The 26,291-nt window shown below is 35.4% G+C and overlaps 1 protein-coding gene and 1 pseudogene across 2 annotated transcripts; one reads left to right on the top strand and one right to left on the bottom strand.

Annotated features, from left to right (window-relative positions):
- Positions 1–2,000: 2,000 nt before the first annotated feature.
- Positions 2,001–3,609, bottom strand: LOC124885540 (annotated as a pseudogene).
- Positions 3,610–8,030: 4,421 nt separating this feature from the next.
- Positions 8,031–23,970, top strand: LOC107877557 (replication factor C subunit 1). Of its 2 annotated transcripts, none has more exons than XM_016724226.2 (23): positions 8,031–8,270; positions 9,504–9,570; positions 11,977–12,093; positions 12,859–13,434; positions 13,514–13,581; positions 13,810–13,885; positions 13,982–14,043; positions 14,129–14,265; positions 15,540–15,745; positions 15,845–16,033; positions 16,136–16,257; positions 16,328–16,535; positions 16,940–16,993; positions 17,524–17,693; positions 19,992–20,082; positions 20,964–21,145; positions 21,253–21,292; positions 21,681–21,805; positions 22,460–22,532; positions 22,608–22,700; positions 22,782–23,028; positions 23,416–23,463; positions 23,593–23,970. In XM_016724226.2, exons 2-23 carry the CDS (start codon positions 9,568–9,570, stop codon positions 23,748–23,750), a joined length of 3,045 nt encoding a protein of 1,014 aa, XP_016579712.2. In that variant the 5' UTR covers positions 8,031–8,270; positions 9,504–9,567; the 3' UTR covers positions 23,751–23,970. The 2 variants fall into 2 exon arrangements, with proteins under 2 accessions (XP_016579712.2, XP_016579711.2); XM_016724225.2 differs by having other exon boundaries at positions 23,413–23,463.
- The last annotated feature ends 2,321 nt before the right edge of the window (positions 23,971–26,291 follow it).

Below are 26,291 nucleotides of genomic sequence, written 5' to 3'. Positions count from 1 at the left end.
TCAACCATGAACGAGTTACTCATGTCTATGTTACATAACATGTATCAGAGAATTGTTAGTTTATATTATCTTATGATATTTTTGTTTGAAAGTTTTGATGTGATGATGTTCACCCAAATATAGTTACTATATAAGTAACATGTTTCTTCCTGTTTCTGATGCCTTGGCTTCATATTATCTGGTGCAATTGTGCAATCTCTGATATATGCTAACACTGAATACACTCTAGAGATAAAAAATCCCCATTCCGCAATCGATGTGAGACAAAATTCAACGCCCTTGCTCTCCTCGCACATGACTGGCCTCCGTGGAGTCACGGTAAATCCAGAACTAAGACAAGTCTAATGCTGACAGTACTATTTGTTAGGGAATATGAAGTTTTGATGTGAATGAAACATGTTGTGCAAGCTGTTCCACACAAGTGAAGAAAGAGAAGTTACTGGTTCTCACATGTACTGCATATTGAGGTTGATGCAAGGCTGACAAGACGTTAAGACAAAAGTGGATAAGCAAAAAAGCTCAGAATTGTTACTAATGCTTATCACATACAAAAAAGAGATTGAGGAGAAGATAAGTACAACACTTAGTTTGAATAGATCAAGGAGTCCAGCTAAACTAAAAGATGAAGTAAAAGAATCCTATTCAGTCAAGGAGAGAGACGGCAGCAACAACGAGTGAAACTACCTGGGAATCCTATTGAAGATAGAAGAGTACATCAAACTCAATCAGGAGTTGGCTTAAATACAACAAACGACATTCAAGTGTTTCTCACATGCACTAACAAGATAGTCAACAATTAGGTTCTTTGAGTCAGTGAATTATATATTGAGTTAGGAGTTGTATCTTCAAGTTAGGAAACTTGAAGACTTGGGAACGCTTATCTTGGGGAAGATTCGTGTTTTTATAGAAATAGGAATTAGAAGGTTTAATTCCTAGTTTACAAGAAGTCTTGTAATTTTGTTGATTGTTGAGGCTCAAGAATATTTAGTGAAGTTGGGGTTAAATCCTGTAGAGGTACAAGTCGTGGCTTTTTACACCTTTCTTGAGACGGGTGTTTTCCACGTAAAAGTACTGTATTCATCTTTTATTTCAGTGAACCACGTTAGCTTACTTGTTCCACAAATAGACGACTATTAGAGTAAAATATTAAAATCAGTAGGATATGCACTCCAACATAAACGAATCTTAGCACTGACTCATTTTATATCTTATAGTATTCAGTACAGTGAAACCTCTATTTATATAGTGTGGTATATTGACTCATTTTAATTATTTTTGCTAAGGTATCAATCTACTCTTCAATATCTTGTGCCTTTAATTTTTAAAGGATTAATCATTCTATCTAAAATTGCATCTTTAAGTTTGTTGATGTTAGACATGAGATGGGGATGCAGTTAAATATGCTAAAACATCAAAATAGTATTGGAAAATACTAGAAGGCTCATCTTGTGATAGATAGTAAAGAGAATTTTGAAGATTCCTAATCTTCATTCGAGATAGTTGCATCATGTCTTTGTTATTTTACCATTATTAGTTTATTATTAATTAATTAAAAATCGAAAAATCAAACCAAATCGACGTTTTTTTCATCAAATATAATGTACCCAGTGAAATGATGTTTGATTAATGCGGGAAGCATGATCAAGTTACCTGTTAGGTTAAAAAGTGGGGATTATCAATCACCTTTAGTAAATACATTTGGAAACAAAAATTTTGCAAGCAATAGACATCTGCACAGTAAAAAGCTGCTTACATACCCAAGAAAATATATAAATAAAATAAAAAAATATGGAGAAATCACACTCAAAGTTTAGGCCAATCCAAATTAGCAGGCAATATATAATTAAAATTGTTAGAACAAGAAGTTTATTCATTATCTCTCCAAATAAATATTATAAAAAAACAAAAGGAAAAAGAGTGTTTGTATGCACAACATCGACATGCCTAGAGTAATATAAATCTTATTCTTATCTTGTTCAGATCTCGGAGAGCTTGTTTATGATAGATACTCAACTCCAAGCAAATATTAAATAACTAACTTTGGAGAAATCAAGCTTTCTGTATAAATGATTCCTTTCTCAATAGACTCGTGATGAGGCCAAGCTCCAAATTTTCCTTTGAATGTCTGAAATTTGAAGCTCCAACCTTGATGTGGTAATTCCCCCGGTGCATATAGCAGCAAATCACCATCCGGAAACCTATATCGACGTTTGACTAGAGAAAGATCACAGACTCGTATGGTAAACAAAACTGTCCAAGATTCCTTAACACCATAGTCTTTCATCGCCCATAACTTAAACAAGTCCAACGGAACAGCAGTTATATGGAAGCACAGCATTCCATCCAATAATGAAATGCCAATATCAGAAAGGCCTGGAAGCCTTATGAACATCTCCTCTAGCAAAGGTAAAACCCCAAACACCTCATTTGAAACTTGTTTTTTACCTTTATATGACCAAGCCAGTGAAATGCTCCATGGACATATAATAAGGGATCTAAGGGAACAAGTTTACTTGGGTAAGGATAAATCTCCACTTTACATCCCATGCTAGGGAAATCAATAGTTGGATGATTACAAATTTTTCTCCAAGAACCACTTTTTAGCGTGAGAATTTTATAGATTGATTTGGATATTTCGTAATGTTCAACTTAAGGATCTTATAACCATCACTTGTACCGTCATAGCCCAATCCGAAATAAGAATACTCTTCGTAAGAGTCTGAATGGGGAAGTAAGGCGGATTCTCCTGTGGAGGGGTTCCACAACACAAGCTGTGTATCAGCCTTAAGAAGAACCAACCCATCGGAAGAAGCAAATAATTCATAACGATCCACGTAGCAGGTTAAAGGGGGATCGAGTTCTTGTACATCCTCAGAAGTCGATAAAACGTTGAGTAAGGGAGCGTTGGCGAATAAGAAGCTTTTCAGATTTTGAGTCAGGACTCCAATGCTTCATCCTAAAGCCATGATCTGATATTAATGCCTCCCAATTTTTTGACGCACACTTGAACCGCAGAACAGACTGTAGGGGTAACCTCTTGAGGATTTCCACAATTATTTCCTCGTGAAAGTGAATTCCAGTGGCCTACATAGTACAAGGCAAGTGGTTTAGTAGTTCACAGGTTGAAAACATTAGTCCTTCGAAACAAGAAGGAATATTAACGAAGAAAACTACCTCGACTTGGGGCGTGCGTGTTTGGTATGAAGGAAAATGTTTTCCAACATGTTTGGTTGGTCAAAATGTTTGGAAAACAATTTCTTTAGGAAAACAAAGGACAGTCCGGTGCACTAAAGCTATCGTTATGCGCGGTGTCCGGAGAAGGGCCCCACCACAAGGGTATATTGTATGCAGCCTTACCTTGCATTTCTGTCACAGGCTGTTTCCAAAGCTTGAACCTGTGACCACCTGGTCACATGACAACAACTTTACCGGTTCAAGTTTCTTAAAAATAAGAAAAATGGCTTGCTTCGTGGAAGAACGGAAGAAGTTACCAAAGTGACACTCCAAGTTTATTGTCTCCCCCCACCCCCACCCACCCAAACCCCTCAAGTGTTTACCATCCCACCCCGCCACCTCCGAACCCCCACGGCCCATCCCATCCCATCCCATCCCGCCTCCACAGTGTTTTGCTAGATAACATAAAAAATGCTTCTCGAACAATACTTTCTTGTCTACTTACCAAACACTGGAAATTAGTTGGATTCCAATGTGATGGCGTGAATTTGAATTATCTCATATTTATAATTTCTCTTTTTATAATTCATATACGTAACTTTACCTTCTCTTTCTCACGCTTTTACTTTCTTAGAAGCTGCCTACAATCAAGTATCCTTAATTTTTCAAATTTTAAATTTACTGTTCTTTTCAAATTCCTATTGCTAATTCACACACACAAAAAAAAACTTAAACCCTATCTAAAACTCCCCCTCCCTCCCTCCACATTTATATATATATATATATATATATATATATATATATATATATATATAACGGTTCGGTTTGGTTATTTTATCAGTATTTTAGAGTAAAACCAAATCAAATTAGTATCGATTTTTTAAAATTCAAAATCAAACCAAACCTAACCAAATATCGAATTTTTTAATCGGTTTGATTTGGATCGTGATTCGGTTTGATTTTTAACCAAATCGTGAACACCCCTATATCCCACAATCAGTCTATTCAACACTTCAAGCTAGTAGTAGTACATTGACCAATGAATAAGTGAATAATTCAAAAAAAATATTATACCTTTGAATAACATACGTAAAGAGTTTCAATTTGTCAAGAGCGTCATAAACATCATAAATATCATCTCTGATTGATATAAAAACATCTACTTTCGTTATCATTCTTCGAAAATTGCAATGTTGTGGCTTAAATAATGCCCCCGCCGCCCAAATCAAATTTTTAACTAGTATATTCCTTGAAAATAAACGCTTTTCTATTTGACATTTTCGAGATTTTTTATGTTACACCATATGTATGTGTATGAAATATATTATTACTTTATCGCATATATATATTTTAAATTGGTTATGTATATGTAGTGAAATAAACACTTATGCGCCGTTTATTTCAGAATATATACATTACAGAGTTATGTATATGTTATGCATTAACAGTGTTATACATAGCACAATTATGTATGTTAACCCATATACATAATTATGTTATGTATATGTGTTGAAACAAACACTTTTGGACTGTTGTATTTTTGAAACACATACATTACAGAGTTGCATTTGTGTTATGCATTAACGGTGTTATATGTAACACAGTTATGTATATGGCTCTGTTAAACAAGCTGAGTATGTTTATTTCAGCCTATATACATTGCATTGTTATGTATATGAAAGAATATTAGACATGCATACTAAGCATTGTTTTATTTTTTCAAGTTTTAAAATTTTTTGTTTAAGTTTTGCTGCATATTAAACTAATATTGATTTGCAATATATATTATTACAGGGGATGCTTCGGATGCAATTGCTGAATTAATCTGAAATTCCTTAATCTTTAATTCTGATCGTTGAAATTGATTTGACGTTTCAAATTTTGAAACTGAAAAGCTGTTACTAAATTTAAGGGATTAATTATCTCATAAACTCAATATTAGTGTATTTTGTCACCCTTTTATGCTGGCGTGACATTCTTATTACATAAAATGGGGTCTATGTCAAAGATGTCATGTCAGTTTAAAAGGTTGACAAAAGGTGTCACGACAACTAAAAAAAATGACAAAAATATACTAAAATTTAGTTCAGGGAGTAATAGGACTTTCGTAAAATCATAACAAATTTGGTCATAGTTCAATACTAGATGTTTTACTCTTTCTGTATTTTAGTAATAAATAATTACCAGAGATTATTGTTTACTTTCCATGCCTATGTAAAGCAGAGGCGGCTCAACATAATTGGTGATCTAAAGCGAAATTTTAAAATGAGGTTTTGAATTTTTTTTTTTTTCACAAATCTATTTTATAGCTTTTTGAGGTGTAAAATTATAAATAAAACTGTTTTGTAATTGATTTATCTGAAAAGACCCCCTTTCAATTAATAGTATGCTTAATTCATTTGAAATATTTTTTTTTAAGCTTAAGTAATATTTTTAAAATTTTATTTTTAAAAAACTTCTTACATCTTATCTTCAACTTCTTTGATTCCACTGTAATTGTTGCTTTAATTCTTTTCGACCCATTATTCAAAATAATAAATAGAAGGTATGGTTTTTTTAGTTATCTTTATTTATTAGATGTTCTTTTTAGATTTAAGAGTATTAAAAGATTTTTTTTTTAATGTTGATTGTCAACTTTAATTTTGAATTTCGAAAGTGATATTTCTCTTTGAGCTTAAGAGAAATTAAAATGTGGTGAAGAAAACATTAAGAAATATTTGATATTTTCTAAAAAAAAAAATCTAAAAAAAACTACAAACCTATAATGCTTTAAAATAAACGAGGCCTCCAAAGATCGGAGGCCTAAAGTGCTTGCTTCGATGGCTTCACCTTGAAGCCGACCCTGATGTAAAGAGACTTGACAAAGGATTTCTAGGTGTAATATAAAAAATATAGAATATCAAAGGAAATTAATCATACATATTATTATCTTATTTGTTTGGTCTAATATAATTTTGTCATATTAAATCGACATACTTAAAATCAATAAATTCATAGAATGTCAAACATAACTATTAAATACTAAATTTAGCATCATCAATGATATATACTTAAAAAATGAAATTTCATACTAAACTTAAAATCGATATCTAATATCACAGTTACAATGATTTATTTTATTTTGATATACACAGATTCAACTCAATTATTGATAGAGTGAATAGGTCTGTCATTTCTTGATATCTCTCTTTTGATTCAAAATCGTAGTGTAATGTGTATTCTCGCATGTTCCGGTCATAGAATAGATGAAGTAAATTTAAAAATGGCTTCTTCCGGATAAAATGAAACTTTGATTCATGTAACAGGAGAAAGCTTTTCCATTCCTTACCCAGAAAGATATGAGGCCATGATGGTGACTAAGTGAAGCAAAATTGATTGGGTGGGTCGTGGGGGAAAAGCCCCAGCCCCTACATGCATTAATCGACAATGGCTCAAACAAAGCCAATCATTTCTCACAAGAGAATAGAAATCAAAACTGACGAGAAACCTAGTATACTACGATGTGTCATTTGATCGAAATTCTTATTTTACAGACTAGGAAGAAAAAACTGTCATCCTAGTCAATCCAACTGGGATGCCCTAGAAGGATGCCTATATTTTGATACTTGGAGACTTCAAGTTGGAGTAGAGAAAATGCTACGAGCGATAGAACCAATATATACAATACATGACAACTTGGCTTAGATAAATCTTTTTTGTCGATAAACTCAGACCAATCAATCGAATATTGATTAATACATAATCGATCGAACACTACTTGAAAATGGCTCCTCTTCTTCAAGACGATCTTATGAGGCGGACGAAAAGCGGGGAAACAACTAAATCTAGCATCATCAATGATATATACTTAAACAAAAACTTTACAATGAAAATTAAAGTCGATACTTAATGTCATGCCATGATTGCAATTACTCATATTGATATTATAAACTCTTCTTCTTATCAAAATTCTGGGCTTTTATTGATCTTGGACTTTTCACAATGTTCTACTAGATACTAATATAACATCATCAATGACATATACTTCAATAGAAATTTTATATTGAATATTAAAGTCGATATTTAATATCATATCATGATCACAATTACTTGTATTGATTTTATATATATACATTCGACAACTCTTCTTCTTATCAAAATTTTGGGCTTTTGTTGGTATGGACCCTTCACAACGTTCTATTGGATACTAAATATAGCATCATCAATGATATGTACTCAAATAGAAATTTTATATTGAATATTAAAGTCGATATTTAATATCTTATCACGGTCACAATTACTCATATTATTTTGATATACACAATTGATAACTTTTCTTCTTATCAACATTTTGGGCTTCTATTGATCTTGAACCTTTCACAACATTCTATTAGATACCAAATATAGCATCATCAATGACATATACTCAAACAGAAATTTTATATTGAATATTAAAGTCGATATCTAATATTAAATCACTCACAATTACTCATATTATTCTGATCTACACACCCGATGACTCTTTTTCTTATCAAAATTTTGGGCTTCTGTTGGTCTTGGACCTTTCACAACGTTCTATTAGATAATAAATATAGCATCATCAATGACACATACGTAAATAGAAATTTTATATTGAATATTAAAGTCGATATGTAATATCATATCACGATCACAATTACTTATATTGATTTTATATATACATTCGATAACTCTTCTTCTTATCAAAATTTTGCGCTTTATTGGTCTTGGACCCTTCACAACGTTCTATTAGATACTAAATATAGCATCATCAATGACATATACTCAAAATAGAATTTTATATTGAATATTAAAGTCGATATTTAATATCATACCACAATCACAATTACTCATATTGGTTTGGTATACACTCGATAACTCTTCTTTCTTATCAAAATTTTGGGCTTCTTAGTTCTATTGGGCTTGGATCTTTACTTGGCCCATACAATAAATACCTCTCAATTAATCGGTTAAACCCCAATTGGCGGATAAGAAAACCCTCCCAAAACCCTAGCTACACCGGAGCTCCGACGGTGAATGTAAAGGCCGGTTATTCGCCGGCGGCGACTGTATAGATCATCGGAAACCTAATTCGATTGGTAATATTCTCTTACTTTTCCTTTTTTGGCACAATTTTCGATGTGATTGGCTCGTTTTTCTAGGTTTGTGTAGAGAAATTACGCGTACATTTGAATTTGTCGAGGTGTGCGTAAGCTGATGGGGACACGGCGGTTTTTGTGGCACAATTTTCGATGTAATTGGCTCATTTTTCGATGTTTGTGTAGACAAATTACGTGTACATTTGAATTAGTCTAGGTGAGGGTAAGCTGATAGGGACACTATGGTTATGGAATAGAAGGAATTATGCATGCATTTGAATTAGTCGGAAGTGCGCTTAAGCTGATGGGGACAATTTTTCGTTTTTCTTTTGGCACAATTTTTGCATGCAATTGCCTCATTTTTTGAGGTTTGTGTAGCGAAATTAGGCATATATTTGAATTAGTTGGGGTGAGGGTAAGCTGATCGGGACACTACGATTATGAAAAAAGGAATTATGGATGCATTTGAATTAGTCGAGGTGCGTGTAAGCTTATGGGGACAAATTTTCGTTTATTTTTGGCACAATTTTTGTATGCAATTGCCTCATTTTTTGAGGTTTTTGTAGCGAAATTAGGCATACATTTGAATTAGTTGAGGTGCGTGTAAGCTGAAAAAAAGGAATTATGCATGCAATTGAATTAGTCGAGATGCGTGTAAGCTGATTGAATTCTATGGTTATAAGAAAAATAAGGAATTGCACATGCATTTGAATTAGTTGAGGTGGGTGCAAGCTGGCCGGACACTATGGTTATAAGAAAAATAAGGAATTACTCATGCATCTGTATTAATTAAGGTGTGTGTAAGATGGCCGGGAACCACGGTGATCAAAAAACAAGAAATTATTCTTGCATTTGAATTTGTTGAGGTGTGTGTCAGATGACCGGACACTATGGTTATAAGAAAAATAAGGAATTATGCATGCATTTGAATTAGTTGAGGTGTGTGTAAGCTGGCCGGCACCATGGTTAGCTTTAAAAAAAAAAAGGAAATTACTCATATATTTGTAATTTGATTCATTATTTTGTTTTTTTGGTTGGTAGTTTTGAAGAAAAATTGAATTTTCCCCCTTTTTGGCACAATTTTTCATGTAATTGGTTTATTATTGGAAGTTTGCCCAACAAAATTATGCATGTATTTGAATTAGTCGAGGTGCACACAATCTGGCTGGAGAACACGGTTATGAAAAAAAGAAATTATTCATACATTTGTAATTTGTTCATTTTTGTATGTAGGTTGGAAGTTTTGAAGAAAAATTTAAAATTTGACGGAGGAGTTGACAATTGAAAGATCACGAACATGGTACTACTACTTCCATCTCAGTTTATTGATACAATTCTCTTTTTTTTTTTTCATGATCACTTTGATTTGTTGCATCTGAGCTAGGGGTATTTTGGAAACGGCCTTTCTACCTCCATGAGGTAGTAAGGTATGCACACAAAGGCGAATTCAGGATTTTGAGAAGACGGGTGCACCATTACTTTTAAGATAAGACGTAAAACTTTAGAGTGATGAAAAAAAAGATTTAGTTATTGTAAAAGGGAGGTTGCTTTAGATCTTTTTTTTTTTAATATAAGACGAATGGGAAGGGCAGCAACGCTGCTTTAAGATTTTTTTTAAGTATAAAAGACAAATAAGACGACAATGTGCAGCAAGGCTGCTATAGAGATTTTAAGATAGGAAAGGGAGAAAAAGATGAATGTGCAGTTAAGGGGCTTTGAATCCACGACCTTAAGGGGTTGTTTGGTTGGGAACAAGTTATCCCGGGATAAGTTATTCCACCATGTGTATGTGATAACTTATCTCATCACTGAAGTATAAATGGTGGAATAAATAATGTCGGGACTAACTAATACCTCCAACCAAACATAGGATAGAGTAATACTGCATTTTATCCCGGGATTATTATAGCTTATACCTCACACCAAACGACTTCCAAGAGTTAAGAGGACTTAGGAACAACGCTCAAACCAGGGAACCGATCAATCTGTTTTGACCATGAGTGCCTTTAGACAATACTATATGTATTTTAAAAATTGTACAAATAATATATCGAGTTTAGTCGGATGACCATAGGTTCATGTGACCTTTTTCTTATACATGAATTCGCCCCATACACTTTACCCTCACGCTTAAGCCCTAAAGCGAGGCTCAAAATGTATTGAGCGCTTTGTCTAGCTTAATGTGCGCTTCAGTGTCATCGTCAATTTTCTAAAGGCATACTTTTCTTTATCAATGAGTTTCTTCTGAACAATTGATATTCCACTTTATTGTATTTTTTTTTTTTCAAATTTTTTGTGCATATATTTGTAATTCATGCTTATAATTATTCATTTTGGACAAAACATATACATTTGTATTTTTTCTCCCTTTGCGCTTTTACTTATTAAAGCCCATGCTTTATTTGTGTTTTGTGCTTAAAGCCCCGACGCACCTTGGAGTTTTTTTGCGCTTTTGCTTTTGATAACACTGCTACCCTTCCCAGACCCCACTCATGAGATTTCATTGGGTATGTTGTCGTTGTAGTTGTTGTTACTCTTTATTTAGCCATTCATTTGACATTATTGGGTGTGTTTGGTAGGAAGGAAAATCTTTTATATGGAAAATATTTTTTTAGGAAAACAAGTGGTATTCTGCTTCTATTTTTTTGGGGTCGGCATGCAAGTAAAAAATATTATCTTAGAAGTACTTATATATATCTAAGATAAACTTATGGAAATGAGGTGGGCGGGGTGGGAGCGTGGGGTGTTGGGGTTGGTGGTGGGGTGGGGGTGGGGGTGGGGGTGGGCAAAGATAGTGCTACTTGTTTTCCTATTTTCATTATGAAAGTTATTTTCTTTATTTTCAAGGAGCTTGTTTTCCTAAAGAAAATATTTTTCAATATTTTTGGTCAGCTGAACATGAGAAAATACCGACCACACCCATTATTCTGCATTATTTTTCGGTAGATTATAAGATTTTAATACATGGAATTCTGACCATTTCTTGATTTGTGGCACATCGAATGTTAATTTGCTCTATATTGTACCAATTTTAACTTGTCCTATATTCTAAAAATGCTTAACTAATTCAAATTCAATTTTTTTTATCCACCAAACTAATAGTTTGTCTGGCCATGTTTTTGGGAGGACAAAAATGCTTTATTTTCAAAGAAGTGAGGTGTTTGGCCAAGCTTCTGGGAGAAAATAAGTGCTTCTGGGAGCGTAGGAGAAGCTGTTTTTGTAAGCAAAAAAAGTAGCTTTTCCTCAAAAGCACTTTTAAAAAGTTTAGTCAAACACTAGTTGCTCTACTTAAAACTTCTTTTTAAATTTATTGGCCAAACACAAACCGCTTCTCATCAAAAGTACTTTTGGAAAAAACACTTTTCAAAATAAGGTGATTTTACAATCTTGGCCAAACAGGCTGTAGGTTTTATGTTGACATTTTCGTACAGTACTTGCATATAACAAAGGCTAGTATCTTAAACTTTGTAATGAATCCTATTTGGGTATTTTGTGGTTTGTGCAATTCACTTTTTTCCTCTATATTTTCCCAAACACATTCAGTTGCACACGAATAAAATATACTTTTAACAGATAGCAAGTTTTAAGTCGTGGTTGCTGGAATTTCCAGATTGAAGTATGTGGGTTGAAAGATGTGTTCTTCAAATATTTAGAATTTGAGATGCATGGTTTGAGAGTTTTAACGGTATGGTTCTTTATAACACAGTCAGATATCAGGAAATGGTTCATGAAGCAGCATGACAAAGGCACCGGTAATGGGAGTATGTCCAAGAATAGTGCAGCAGAAAAGCCTTCCCCAGCTACTCCAAAGGCAGAAAGCCTGGTAAGTATTTTGAATCTGGATCACTTCTCTGAGTTCACTTGTTTTTCTTGTTGTACTCTGGTATGGTTTAAGTTTTTGGTAATGTTTTTATCTGTTCATTATTTCTGTTTCTTGGAAACTTTTCTGATTGCCTGGAACTTGGGGTGGGCGGTGGGGCTGCTGCTGTGTTGCTTGTTTTAGACATTTCTTGGGACTAATTTCTTTTCTATCGATTGCCTTAACCCTGGGGTTCTGCTTGAATTATTAAGGAGAAACTGAAAGATGGAATAGGGTCGCCTTAGAGTATTAGAAATTATGGTAGAAAATTATGGGGAAGTTGAATAAATCTGAATATAATTTGGAATTTCCATGTTATTCTCAATTTTTTTTTTGAAAAAATATTATCAAAAAATGTTGGAACTTCCATGAAAACTTAGTGTTCTCCCCATTAAGAAATCTTAACTTCTGAGATTAACTTTTTGTTTCTATCTTTTCTTACGGTCCAAGTAAAAGCTGGTCACCATCAACTAGTCCTCTTTAATATGATTGATTTTTGTTTATCTAGAATACATATCAATATATGATCTATTCTTCTAAAATATGATTGATCTTTAAATTTTTAGTTATTTTGGGTTGTTTAGCTAGTAGGTAGAGCTTTTGAGATGGTGGGAAGTTTCTACTGGAATCATCAAATGCAATCTCCTGAAATTTGAGAACCTATGATAGACATCAGCCTCTTTTTTTTTCTTTAAATCTTGTTATTTTCTTCCGTTTAATGGACACCAGGTACAAGAAGGACAAGAGACTGCCGGCAGAAGGAAAACTAGTAAATATTTTGCTACAGACAAGGTGAAGCCAAAAGAAGAAAAAGTTGAGGAAGTGTCAGCAAAAAGAAAAGCTCAAAATGATGGTGGAAGTTCATCAGCTAATGAGAAGCCACCAGCTGCAAAAAGAATTCACAAAGCTGAGGATGATGACGACTTTGTACTGCCTTCATCTGCAACGGGATCCAGAGATGTCACTCCCAGCAAAAGGTTGGTAAGTGGCTCTGGAAGGGGATCTGCGCGGAAAAATGTGATCAGTGATGATAGTGACGATGATCTTAAGAGCAAAAAGTCTGATGTCAAACCTGCTGGAAGAGGGCGTGGTGGACGGGCAGCTCAGACCGGTGGAAAGCGCGCCCCTCTTGATGAAAGTGATGATGATGCCTCAGCTGTCAAGGACACCAAATCTGGTGGACGAGGGCGTGGTGGTAAAGCACCATCTGCAGCACCAAGTGGTGGACGAGGCAGAGGTGGTGGAGGACGAGGAGGTTTCATGAATTTCGGTGAAAGAAAAGACCCTCCTCACAAGGGGGAAAAGGTAGAAGCGTTAAATAAGCTAACTTATTTTGGTATGAAATTGTCTGAGTTAATAAAATAGTGGTCTTTCTACTTCGCAGGAAGTTCCTGAAGGTGCCCCAGATTGTTTAGCTGGTTTGACTTTTGTAATTAGTGGAACTCTTGACAGGTACCTCATTAGTCTGTTTGTATATTGTTCAGCGGTACTATGGGGATAAGCACAGGGATTTTTGCATAAATATCTTTATTGCTTATAAGCATGTAGCATTCACTGCAAGAGTGTACTATTTAGGGGGTCAAGTCTTTTTATCTGTGTTACTTTTTTTTTTTACTTCTCTCGAGATTGGATATGTGAATGACATAAAGCTTGGGATGCATTTGGTTCTCATGCTTTCAGTTTAGAAAGAGAAGAAGCTGAGGATTTGATTAAACGCCATGGTGGTCGCGTCACAGGATCTGTTAGCAGGAAAACGGTATTGTCTGTGCTTACAAATTTTTGCTAAACCTAATTTTTCTTTGTTTGCTAAATCTAATTGTTTTACGGTGTTCTTCATACGGTTCTGTTGCAGAATTATCTTTTATGTGATGAAGACATCGAGGGAAGGAAATCCTCTAAAGCCAAGGAGCTCGGGTTTGTCCAGTGTCAATGCATATTCTCATTTTGTTTATTCATTTGTTACTGAACTGACATTGATGTACTATACTTTTGCAACTAGAACTGCATTTCTCACTGAGGATGGTTTGTTTGAAATGATCCGGTCATCCAATAAATCAAAATCAGCTACCCAACCAGAGTCAAAGAAATCTCTGGACACTGTTGTTTCTTCTCCAAAGAGAAAGTTACAAAATACAAGTAATTTTAAGTCTCATTTGCTATCCTTTTTTATATCTTTAATGATTTGTTTATTTCTCATGATTTAATCAGTCTTAAATAAAAGATGAATGGGCTTATGATACTTGGAGATGAATCAGCTTATGATATTCTGGAACGGTGCCCCTAAACTTCAGTGGGCACTGCAGAAAGCAGAGAAAATAGGAGAGTGTTGGGTATAAATGTCTGACAGGACTCTAGAAAACAAGAATTACATGGGAATGCCAAAAAGTCTGAATGGTTTATTGAAAGAAAAAGGCAGCATCAATTTTTCTTGATCCAAAATTAAAAACGAAAAAGAAAAGAACATGATCAATTTCCATTGTCATTTCAAATTATTGGGATCATAAAAAACCATCGATCACTTTTTAAATTTCGCTTGCTACAAGTTTAGACTCTTGGAATTGATTCAATAAAAAAAAACAGTGCTAAAAAGTAGAAACATTAAGATGGCGGCACATACAAAAGTAGGCTTTCCCTTTTATAAAAAGAAAAAGAAAGGACCTCCTCTGTACAAAAGTTACTTCTTAAGAATATAATGAAATCTCATATAATGCACATTTTTATACATCCTGTCGCCTACACCACACCAGCCAGTGTACACAAAAACATGTACTTCAAAATTTGTTGAACTCTCTTTACCTTCAAAACACCTAGCATTTCTTTCCCTCCGTAGCACCAGCAGGATCTGTTTTCCAGATTTTCTTCAAGTGTCTTTCGTTGCCTTCCCAGTATGACAACAAGTTTTCAGTCTTTGGCATCAGCCCTTTAAGCCCAAGTAGTTCCAGAAGTTGATTCCAGATTTGTTTAACCACCATTTTATTTTATCAAGTACTAATTAATTTTATAAATCATAGGGCTCAAAAGCGTCTATATACCAATAAGTAGGAAACTTACCAAGCACCAGAATTAGAGGTATATACATCAATTGGGGCTCCTGTATTGAAGATACTGGGGATATAAATGCTGAAAGTTAATATTTACTCCCTCTGTCTTATTTTATGGGGCTTGTTTGAGTGAGCACAAAGTTCAACAAATAAAGGAAGATTATTGAGACATAAGCTGATTATATGAGCTTACTTCCATGAACTAAAGGGAAAAAATCTTCTGGGTTCTTGGATTGGTGAAGGATGAGGACGTCAAGTCCGTCAGACAATGGAGGGTTGTGTTTCTGGTGCCTTTTATATTGAGGTGATAGTTCACATTCTTGACTTTGGAACTGCATGGCCTAAAATGCAATAATATTGATTTTTTAGGTGATGGAACTGGAAGCACTGCCGCGAAGATTCTAGCTGCCAAACAATTGGCATCTAGTGCATCTCCTGCTAAAAGTAGTGCATCTCCTGCGAAGGGTAGTGCATCTCCTGCCAAGAGGAAAAGCCAAGTTAAAGAGTCTTTACTACCATGGACAGAAAAATACAGGCCCAAAGCTATTGTTGACATAATAGGAAATAAGTCACTGGTATTCTTCTATGTTGCTTTCTTTCTTAATGGCTACACTTTTGAATTAAAAGATAATATCACATGGAGTAACTTTACCTTCTACATGGTACATGTTCAGGTGGAACAGATTCAACGTTGGCTAGAGAGCTGGGATGAGCATTTCCTAAAAGCAGCTAGTAAGGGGAAGGGAAAAAAACAGAATGACTCTGGTGCTAAAAAAGCAGTTCTGCTGAGTGGTATGCCAGGTATAGGGAAGACTACATCAGCAAAGGTGGTTAGTCAGTTGCTTGGTTTCCAAACCATTGAGGTATTTTTCTTTTAAACAGTGAAAAGTTCCGGACTGTAATTTAATTATTTTTCGTCAACACTTCCAGTCCTGTTGGATTAAACGGTACTTTTATTTGCTTAGGTAAATGCTAGTGATAGTCGTGGAAAGGCTGATTCAAAAATTGAGAAAGGAATTGGTGGAAGTACTGCTAATTCCATAAAAGAACTTGTTAGCAATGAATCTCTAAGTGCTAATATTGGCAGGTACGCTTCTGCTCTCTTGAATGTTCAAATCAGAATTATGATATGCCATAATCCATGTTGATGTTTTCAGATCACACCATCAGAAGACTGTTCTGATTATGGACGAGGTTGATGGCATGTCTGCTGGAGATAGAGGAGGCGTTGCCGATCTTATTGCTAGCATCAAGATCTCAAAAATTCCTATTATCTGCATTTGCAATGATCGCTACAGTCAGAAATTGAAGAGCCTTGTCAATTATTGCCTTCCAATTGTCTTCAGAAAACCAACCAAGCAGCAGGTCATATATAAGATTTGTTCATTTTAATATTTCTGTGGATGTTCCTGTTGGAATTGTTATCCTTATGAGAGAAATTTAATGCACAAGAGCAGTAATAAGACGGTTCAAGTAAATCAGGAGTGCTGTTTGATCTATTCATTCGTCTAACAGTTGGTTATCCTTCCTTGGTTTGAATTTTAATTTTTAATGCTTAATATTTGCCAAATTATGCACTATATTTATGCTAGTCAGTGTACCTTCCACATATTGTCCTATAATGGACAAAATCCAAACTGTCCTTGCTCCAGTAATGTTTCTCTATCAACGAAGTTTCTGGTGCTTCTTTCTGGATCTTTTATGGCAGACCTGAGTCGAAAATATTCATTGGAAATTTGACAGCTAATAGTGAGAGCATTCTTTGACAGATGGCAAAGAGGTTAAAGCAAGTGGCAAATGCTGAAGGCATTCAAGTCAATGAGGTTTATTCTCTTTCAACAACTTGCATGAGTTCTTATTACAATTTGAAGATAATGTGCTGAAGAAAAGTACTTTGGAACTGTCTTGTTTAGTTCAAAAGCTATCATCCCTGATAAAATATTGTTTCACTTGTCCACATTTGTGGACTATTGTATTTTTGTTTGATATTGTTGGTTAGTTGAGGTGCATGATAAAGTAAACCAGGTCTTAAACACCCAGATGGAGACCTATGATCTTTTATGGGGTAGATGATAAGAGTTCCTTTTTGTAAAAAAATCAAGTAAGCAAAGTCCAAAAGTAGTCTTACAATTAAAACATTTCTCTATTTGTACCTGTGGTGGAAACCAGTACATGCATTTGTGTCAATGCATATCTGGTTGAGATCTTTCCTGCATAAATGTGTTATAGCATATATAATTTGGTCGTGCTACTACAAAACAGAGGGAAATTTTTTCCTTTTTTGGTTGTCTAGACATACGTTTGCAAACTTTCTGAGTTTCATGAATGTTTTCTTCTTCTTCGTCTTTTCTAGATTGCTCTTGAGGAATTGGCAGACCGTGTTGGTGGAGATATGCGTATGGCTCTAAATCAATTGCAATACATGAGTCTCTCCAAATCTGTGATCCAATACGATGATATAAGACAGCGCCTTCTAAGCAGTTCAAAGGATGAGGATATCTCACCGTTCAAAGCTATAGAAAAGTATGAACGTCTTAGATTCAACCTTCCTTCTAGTATTTTGCTATATAACGTCTAAGCTTTTCCCCACATATGGATTGCTATGTTGGGTTTTTTCAGTGTATTGTGTCCAAATATATGCAAGAGTGATTATTTCCATTACCTTGTGTGCTATTGAACAGATCAATCAGTATTTAGTAATATTTGGAATAACAGCACTTAACACCAATCAGCAAAAAAAAAAAGCACTCTATAGTTCATTCAGGGGAGATTCATATTTATATATCACCATAAACCTTCCAATGAAAACAACTGGTTATTTTGCTCTCTTTTTCTTCTTTCTTTTGACATTTGGTTTATGATTCTCTTACAATGTAAATGCATAATTTCTGTGTCATGGGGACTAAGCTAAAAGAGAAAAACAAAAGCCGTAGAACATCATAAATTGAGTGGACTGTTGGCGAATAAAAATGGGGGTGGGGGTGGGGGAGGTAGGGGTAAGAATAAACTTTTTTAGGTCTTGCTCTACTAAAGTAGTCGGCTTCAGATCCAACCAGGGATTTTTATTTCCATGTAGGATCTACATGGAAATATGTAGTTAGGTGGTTTAGTGGAGGTGTCTTTCCTGAAAAGAGATGTCAGAAGTTAATCAATAGAAGAGTGCATTTTGGAACATGAAGTTCCGTCAAATCTAAACGTAAGCATCAATAAGATTACAGTATTGGAGCAGCAAAATATCTGTAGATTAACCAATGCTATTGCTGTAACAACCTCACTGCTTCGACTGTAGGTAAGCAAGATTCACTGTTTAAGGGTACCTCTAGTTCTAGTGTTTATCCTTAAGACAGAATCATGTAATGTTGGATGGATGGTCCTATAACCATCTCTCATCTTTCTTGGATTGAGAAAGTAGTTGATTGGTTCAATAGTGTCTGGCACCCTGGCTCTTCCCTTGTCCACCATATCGTCTTTCCTATATGATTGTCGCTTGGCTCTTTAAGGCCAGCAGCTTGATTTCTCTGATTAATATAACAGCTTCTAAAGGAGTGGTGTTTTCTATAACTGTTGTAAGGATTTCCTAATCAACTTTCTTTTTTGAAGTACTCCTAAAACAAACCCCTTCTGTCTTTAGAACACTTACCAATTATTATATGATTTATTAACAACCTACAATGGAAGTCATACATCTACTTTGTTTGGGGTGGAAATTAACAGGAAAGCCACTAATCAGGATTCTGTCTAGGAATATAAACGAAGATCTTTTGATTATCTTTTCAATCAATCGACTGCCCCTCATTTTGATCTTCTAGTGCTTTAGAAAAATGTCACTAAAGATTGCAAGTCCAGTATTTGGAATCTGCTATGACTTTACAACTGACGTTTTAAAGCATATATTTGGAATTGAACCGACACAAGAATGTACGAGTATAAAAGTATTTTGGCATATATCAATGGTTTTAAAGGCAATAACATGCATCACTTTGATGTGTTGGTATTTCCCGAAAGGCAAGATTTAGGCAATAAAACAGCTCTGTTTCTATAACCATATACTGCTATTTGTTAAAGCCCTATAATACAACCTTATGTGTTGACTGAGATTCTAAAGCTCAGTTCAATGGCTTTGAGTCCCAAGTACGTGCTTGATGTTTCACATCACTCAGCTTATCAGTATGCTTGATTGAAACCAAGCAGAAATTCCCTATTAACATGTCCTTTAGGAGTATAGGATTGAGTACTCAGCTTCTTTGGACATTGTTCTCTAACAGAATTTGTATATTTTGTGACTTGCTTTGGATGTTGCAGTTTGTTACAAAACTTCAAATTCTGCGATATATAGCTTGCATTTGCCTAGTGAATGATTTCACTTTAGTACTTTGAATTCTATCATATTAGGATAGAGGGCTAGTGCGTGTGGATGGGTCGTAGTCAGTAGTTTGGAGTGCTTTGGGGTAGCTTGGCTAGTAGTCGTAGGGCTTTGTACATAGGTTGGAGCTTCTAGTTAGGAGGGTTGGGGGGAGGTGTGTGCCTTTGGTTTGTTAGTATATAGCATTTCCTTGTGGGTGTTGTATCTCTGTTATTATATCTTGTTTCATTTTCTATGACGATTTTGTTTACTGTCATTGTGCCCTAAGCCGGGGGTCTATCGGAAACAGTCTCCACTTCTTCGGAGGTAGTGGTATGGACTGCGTACATTCTACCCTCCGCAGACCCCATTATGTGGGAATATACTGGGGTTTTTTTTGTTGTTGTACTTTCATGCTCTGGTGCTGACATAAATATTATTTCTTAACTGACCAGTTGTGTTTGTTTCTGTGTTGATAGGCTGTTTGATTTTAATGCCAAGAACTTAAAGATAGATCAAAGAATTGACCTAAGTATGAGTGACCCAGATCTTGTCCCGCTTCTTGTCCAGGTACTCTACACTCCATAAGGTTGCTATTTCTTCTTGAAATTTACTGTTATTTGATTTATTTATTTTTTGTATGTCCCTGCTCAGTTTTCTCTTTTTCACTTTGAGACCTTGTAGAGTTTTGAGTATTCATTCAAGTCGAATGATATCAATAGAAACCAGTGGCGTTGTTGTTATTTTTTCTTTATAAGTTTTCGTATTCCATCTTGCCTGTAATTTCTCTTTCGGGTGAATTTTCCACTTTTTTACCTGATCATTCATCTTAAATTGACATGCCCTGAGCAAACCATTTGGCAGTAATCTTGTATCTTATTTTAAGAGTTCAATTGACCCCTCTTGGTTAGATGTTCTCATTCTCTAAGATACTACTGCTGTTCTATGATAGCTATGGAAATATGTGTTTACTTTAAGTTTTGCTTCCATCCTTAATTTATGTTTTCATGCTTACTTGTGTCCTTTAGATTGCTTTATTTCATCATGTTTATAACTTTGTTGTGTTCGAGAGAAGGCAGTTGTCTGTAGAAGTGCTGCAGGGCTTTGTTGTTGCAAGATGTTTAGGCTGTTTTGTTTTGGGTTCTATACTATAAAGCTAACTGTTCTTTTTTTTCTTTTTCATTTTTCTGTTGCCATGCCCATGCGTATCAGCAGTATTGGTGTACCTCCTCTTTCTGTTACTTGTTATTGTACTTGATTGTCATTTATGTCATCTATGCCATATCAATTGCCTCACTAAACAAGTTGTAGACAACAGAAGGCTAATATTCACTTGGTATAGGTTCGGCTTTGGTATATTAGGATCAAAAGCTTTGGAGAAAGTGTAAATAGGGTTTAAAATATTTTATTTCCATATGTTCTGGTATAACTGTTTCGGAGTGTAATGGCAGGAGAACTACCTCAATTACAAACCAAGTTCTGCTGGCAAAGATGATAGTGACTTAAAGCGGATGAGCCTAATTGCATGTGCTGCAGACTCTATTGCGAATAGTGACTTAATAAATGTACAAATTCGAAGATACCAGCAGTGGCAACTTTCTCCAGCTGGTTGCATTTCATCTTGCATAATTCCGTAAGACAATTTTCTAAGATATTTTTGAGTTCAGTTGCATTTAAGTTAATTTTATCTTATAATGCTGGTGGTCTCTTTCATCGTTCCTTTTTTCCCCCTCATTATAGTGCTTCTTTGTTGCACGGACAGAGGCAGACTCTTGAGCAGGTGATTGTTGCTTCTTATCCTCCATCTATTAGATCTGATGGCTGAACATAGCTTTGATTTCGTTTTAAGCTCAATATTTTGCTTCTTTCTCTAAACTCTGATGGCTGAATTTAAGTTTCTCTAGAGATCCTGTTATTACTATTAGCTTTCTACATTAGATAATTACTGGTGCTTCAGTATTGGTATTTAACACCAAAAAGTTGAATTGTGTTCCAGTGGTGTTGTTTCAGTATGTCTTATATCCTAGAATTTCTTCTATGATAATCTGTGTACCATTTATCAGCTTTCCTGGAGTTTTCACTTACACTTGATGAATATTATTTTGATGGTCATCCAATCTGGACTTGTTTGAGGGCTCCTAAATTACAGCGAGTGTTAAATGCTGCAGGGAGAACGCAACTTTAACAGGTTTGGTGGCTGGCTAGGTAAGAACTCTACAATGGGAAAGAATTATCGAATTCTGGAGGACTTGCATGTTCACCTACTCGCATCTCGTGAATCTTATTTGGGAAGGTACTTTCTTCTGTATTCAGTTTAACATATCTGACATATTAGTTTTCTTCTCACTTGTCTTCTGACCTGATATACATGTTCATGTCATTCGATCTGTCTTGTAATCTTACATTAATTTTCAAAGACTTTGATTGCTTCAAATAATCCGTTCAATTAGAGTACATGTTTCTTTTATTGTTATCACTGTTTCCTAATTTTTTCCATCTTATGTTTTCAATTTCGTTTCTAGTTCTTTCTTACCTCCCCAAGTACAAATATTAAAATCTGATACACAATGCACATCCCGCTTTCAGACATTTGTTCTTGATTAAAGAACTTGCTATAAAATTCTTTTTCAATACCTACATAAGTGCATCTGTAATCAGAACTGTACAGATAATCTTCTTGAGTGAATGGGGTTTCCATGATGCAGCGTCTTGTCCTAGTCCTCTTCTGCATGGGTGGTAGTGTTAATCAATTGTTGAAAAATTAATGGTTGACCAGAGAACTTTTGAAAACCTATAGCAGGATTCTCATGTTTTGTGTTCACTTTTTCTTCCAAAATTTGGAAGTCTGTCAAAGTTCCTTTCAATAATTTCCTCCTGCATATCGTCCGTAGAGATATTCTTTATGCATCCGTGGCAGCTGCTTAATATGTCTTCTCATACATTTCAGGGCAAACCTGAGACTGGACTACTTTACTCTTCTTGGAAAGAAGTTGACTGATCCATTAAGAGTGCTGCCTAAGGTGGATTATTCATGCTTAACCTGAATTTCGTTGTGTATATTTGTTTGCATAGTTATATATGAATGTAATTTCCAGGATGAAGCTGTAGAGAATGTTGTGGATTTCATGGATTCATACTCTATAAGCCAGGATGACTTTGATAATATTGTGGAGATCTCAAAATTCAAGGTATACCACTGTTTTCAGTCTTCTCCTAATTCCGGTGATCACTTTTAAAATCTTTTCATGTGTTGACTGCATTTGCTCCAGGGATGTCTGACTCTTCTGGATGGTGTTCAGCCTGCTGTGAAAGCTGCACTGACAAAGGCATACAACAAAGGAAGTAAATCACGTGTTATTCGCACAGCAGATTTAATTACCCTTCCTGGAATTAAAAAAGCTCCCAAGAAGCGCGTTGCAGCGATGCTTGAGCCACTAGACGAAGGCGTAGCTGCTGAAGAAAATGACGAAACACTTGCTGAAGATGAAGAGAACTCATCAGAGACAGAAGACACGGGTATACCTCCTACTCAGCTTGTCCATTAAAAGCATAGTACCTTAGTAGTTGAACTGAAGAATCTTAGCGATAGATACTTCCTTTGGTATCAGTTACATCATGTAGTTAAGAATTGTTTTTCTACATTTGTTTGCAATAGCAGTTGTGAAGAAATCAAGTACATAATAGTTTTTTTCCCCGTTACTGTCTTTGCCGTAAGCATTTTCTCTTTGCCCTTATTTCAATGAAGTTAGTACTGTCGTTAGGGATAATTTTCTCATTTTACCAGATTCTTTCTGAACATTAGTTGTTCATGACATTTCTCTTATATAGAACAGTGTAATCCTTTTACAAATGACTGGGAGCGGTATTTAATGATGTTATTGCTTGTTTCGGTTAACTCAGCAGATGTTGAGAAAAAATTGCAGTCAGATCTTCAGAGTCTCAGTTCGAAAGGTTAGTCACATTCTGGAACAATTCGGTCTTCTCCTGCATTTTTCTGCAATTATTTACTGTCTGTGACCTCCTTCTACCTGTTAACACTTTTTCTCGTCTTTCCCTTTATCTGTTTTTCGTTTACAACAGGAATCCAAGTAAACATGGACTTGAAGGGTGGCAAGAAGCCTTCTGCAGGAAGAGGACGAGGAAGAGGAAGTTCTAATAGCAGTGATAAAGGAAGCGCTGAATCCTCAGGTAAGAGAGGTGGCCGAGGTTCTGGAGCTGCTGCCAAGCGAAAAAGATGAAACCCGAAAGCATTAGACATCTCCCTGACCTCATTTTGTCTGTTACAATCATCGGAAGCTGCAGTTTTTTCCGGGTGTAAGTCCTCGCGATGACGAATGTAGGAAACTTTGTTTAGCTATTCGTGTAGAGAGAAAAGGTCCTAAGTTGACCTATGTAATATTCTACTTGAATTTGATGAGTGCCTTGTTTTGTGTTAATAGTTTTGGTTTGATTCTCAAATTTTGGCTTCTATTATCATATTACTTTGTTTGCTGTGGCAATAGTACTTGGTATTTCTGTTGGTAATAACAATATTCAATTAAGATGTCTTGCAAGAATATGACGATTCACAAGCGACCGGAGAGAGTTGGGTGTACGTAGACTTTACCCTACCTTTTTGGATGTAAGGAGGTTTCTGATGAACATTTGGCTCAAGAAAAAAAAATGAAATGATTCACAAGCTGACTACAACATCACACCAATACCTAGCGTAGTTTCACAACTAAAGTCTGGGGACGGAGGGATATACATAAATCTTATTCCTATCTAGTGTAGTTTCACTAGTGAAGTTCGGGGATGGAGGTGTGTGTACAAATCTTACTCCTTCCTAGTGTAGTATCACAAGTGCGGTTTGGGGAGGGAGTAGCATACACAAATGGGACATAGGAGTACACAAATTTTACTCTTACCTAGTGTAATCCTGCAAGTGGGGTTTATTGGATTACACTAGAAAGGTACTAGAAATTTTTTCTTGAATCTTTAGAAAGTTCCCGCTTCTTAAGAAATTTATTCAGTCAATTTTGTTGGGATAGAAATTTATTAAGTCAATTTTGTTGGGATACTCGTATGTTTTTATTTTTGGTCGTTTTCAAATCATATTCGATATTCACTTTGGATCTCGATTTATCTCGATTTATTTAAGTTTGCATCGAGAAGTTCCATTTGGGGTTAAAACACTCTTTATTGAACATGGTTTCATTTTCAAGGCTCGAATTTGAAATCTTTGATTAAAGATGAAGAAATAATTACTGAATGAGCTTAATATTGAGAAGGAAAGCTCTTTTGTGGGATGACCATTATACTCCTTGAATGGTTCAAAATGACTAGCAAATCACGTCGTGCTCAATCAAATAATAGACATTGATTACGATTTGAATTGTCTCCACGGCTCAATGAAAAAACAATTTGTTCTACACCTCATCAAGATGAAAATAAGGTCTTTCTTCCAAATATCATTTGCCTTTTCCTCAACCTACCAGCAAAACAACAAATTCAATTACAGCTGCCCTTTAGTTAGCACATTCTAAAAATAGCAAGTAAATACTCATCTCGTACTTGAATCTATCCGTAAGACAAATGTGTGCAACCACTTAGTGGAAAGAAAAGACTAGAGAAAAGAAATTCTCGTGATTAACAAATAATTTTAAAAGAACAATATATATGTCTTGATGGAGAAATCTCTTATAAAGAGGCTTTTTCTTTAACAAATAAACGTAAATTTAAATTACTCAAATAAATAAAATCGAGATACCATACATATACAACTCAAAAATCTTATTCCTCCTCCTTCTCCAACAACAACATATTCGGTGTATTCCCATATAATGGGGTGTGGAAAGCAGGGGCAGATCTACCCTTTACCGAAGGGTTCATCCGAATCCCCTTCGGCAAAAAATTATAGTATATATGCATGGTTAAAATTATTTTTTATGTATATATATGAGATGTTAAACTCCCTTCGGTTAGTTCATATGTTCACTTATGAACCCCCTTCATAAATATTTTGGCTGCGCCACTGTTGGAAAGGGTAAAATGTACGCAATCCATATCAGTATCTTTGAAGAAGTAGAGAGATTGTTTCCGATAGAATCCGGTTCAGACAAAAGACAATAAACAAAGTCATAATAAAATATGAAACAAGCTGAAATAATTAAAATAAAACACCCACAAAGTAGCACTCTACACTATCAAGAGAGCACACACCTCACCCTAACCCTCCTATGACTATGAGCACGGCTGCGCCAAAGTACTTCTATCTACTAGCTACGCCTTACCCACCCGCACTAGTCCTCTAACTTAATTCACGTCCTCCACAACTTTCTATCTAGGATTCTCCTCAGTAACTTAGGACAACTTCCTATCTAGGATTATGTCCTCAGTAAGCTGTAGCTGATCTATATCATGTCTAATCACCTCCATCCAGTATTTCTTCGACCTACCTTTACCCCGCTTGAAAGGCTGAAACCATCTCTCACACCTACGAATTGAGCCATCACTGTCCCTCCTTATTACATGCCCAAGCCATCTCAACCTCACTTCTCGCAAATTGTCCTCCACTGAAGCTAAACCCTCCTATAGTTTGCGATCCTAATTAATCGGAGCTCAATGCGAGCACAGACACAATTAAAAATAAAATAAAAATGTTCTTATCAACCTCCCCCTCCCCCCGCACATAGTATTTCTGATCCACATTATGTCTAGGTACAGTATTTCTTCAGCCTATCTCTGCCTCGCCTGAAAGATCAAAACCATCTCACACCTACAAATTGATTCGTGAGTGT

The sequence above is a fragment of the Capsicum annuum genome, chromosome 7 (genome assembly GCF_002878395.1).
Source record: "Capsicum annuum cultivar UCD-10X-F1 chromosome 7, UCD10Xv1.1, whole genome shotgun sequence".
NCBI classification, from domain to species: Eukaryota; Viridiplantae; Streptophyta; class Magnoliopsida; order Solanales; family Solanaceae; genus Capsicum; species Capsicum annuum.
Note: the sequence above shows the minus strand (reverse complement) of the source record. Positions and strands in the feature narration are given on the sequence as shown.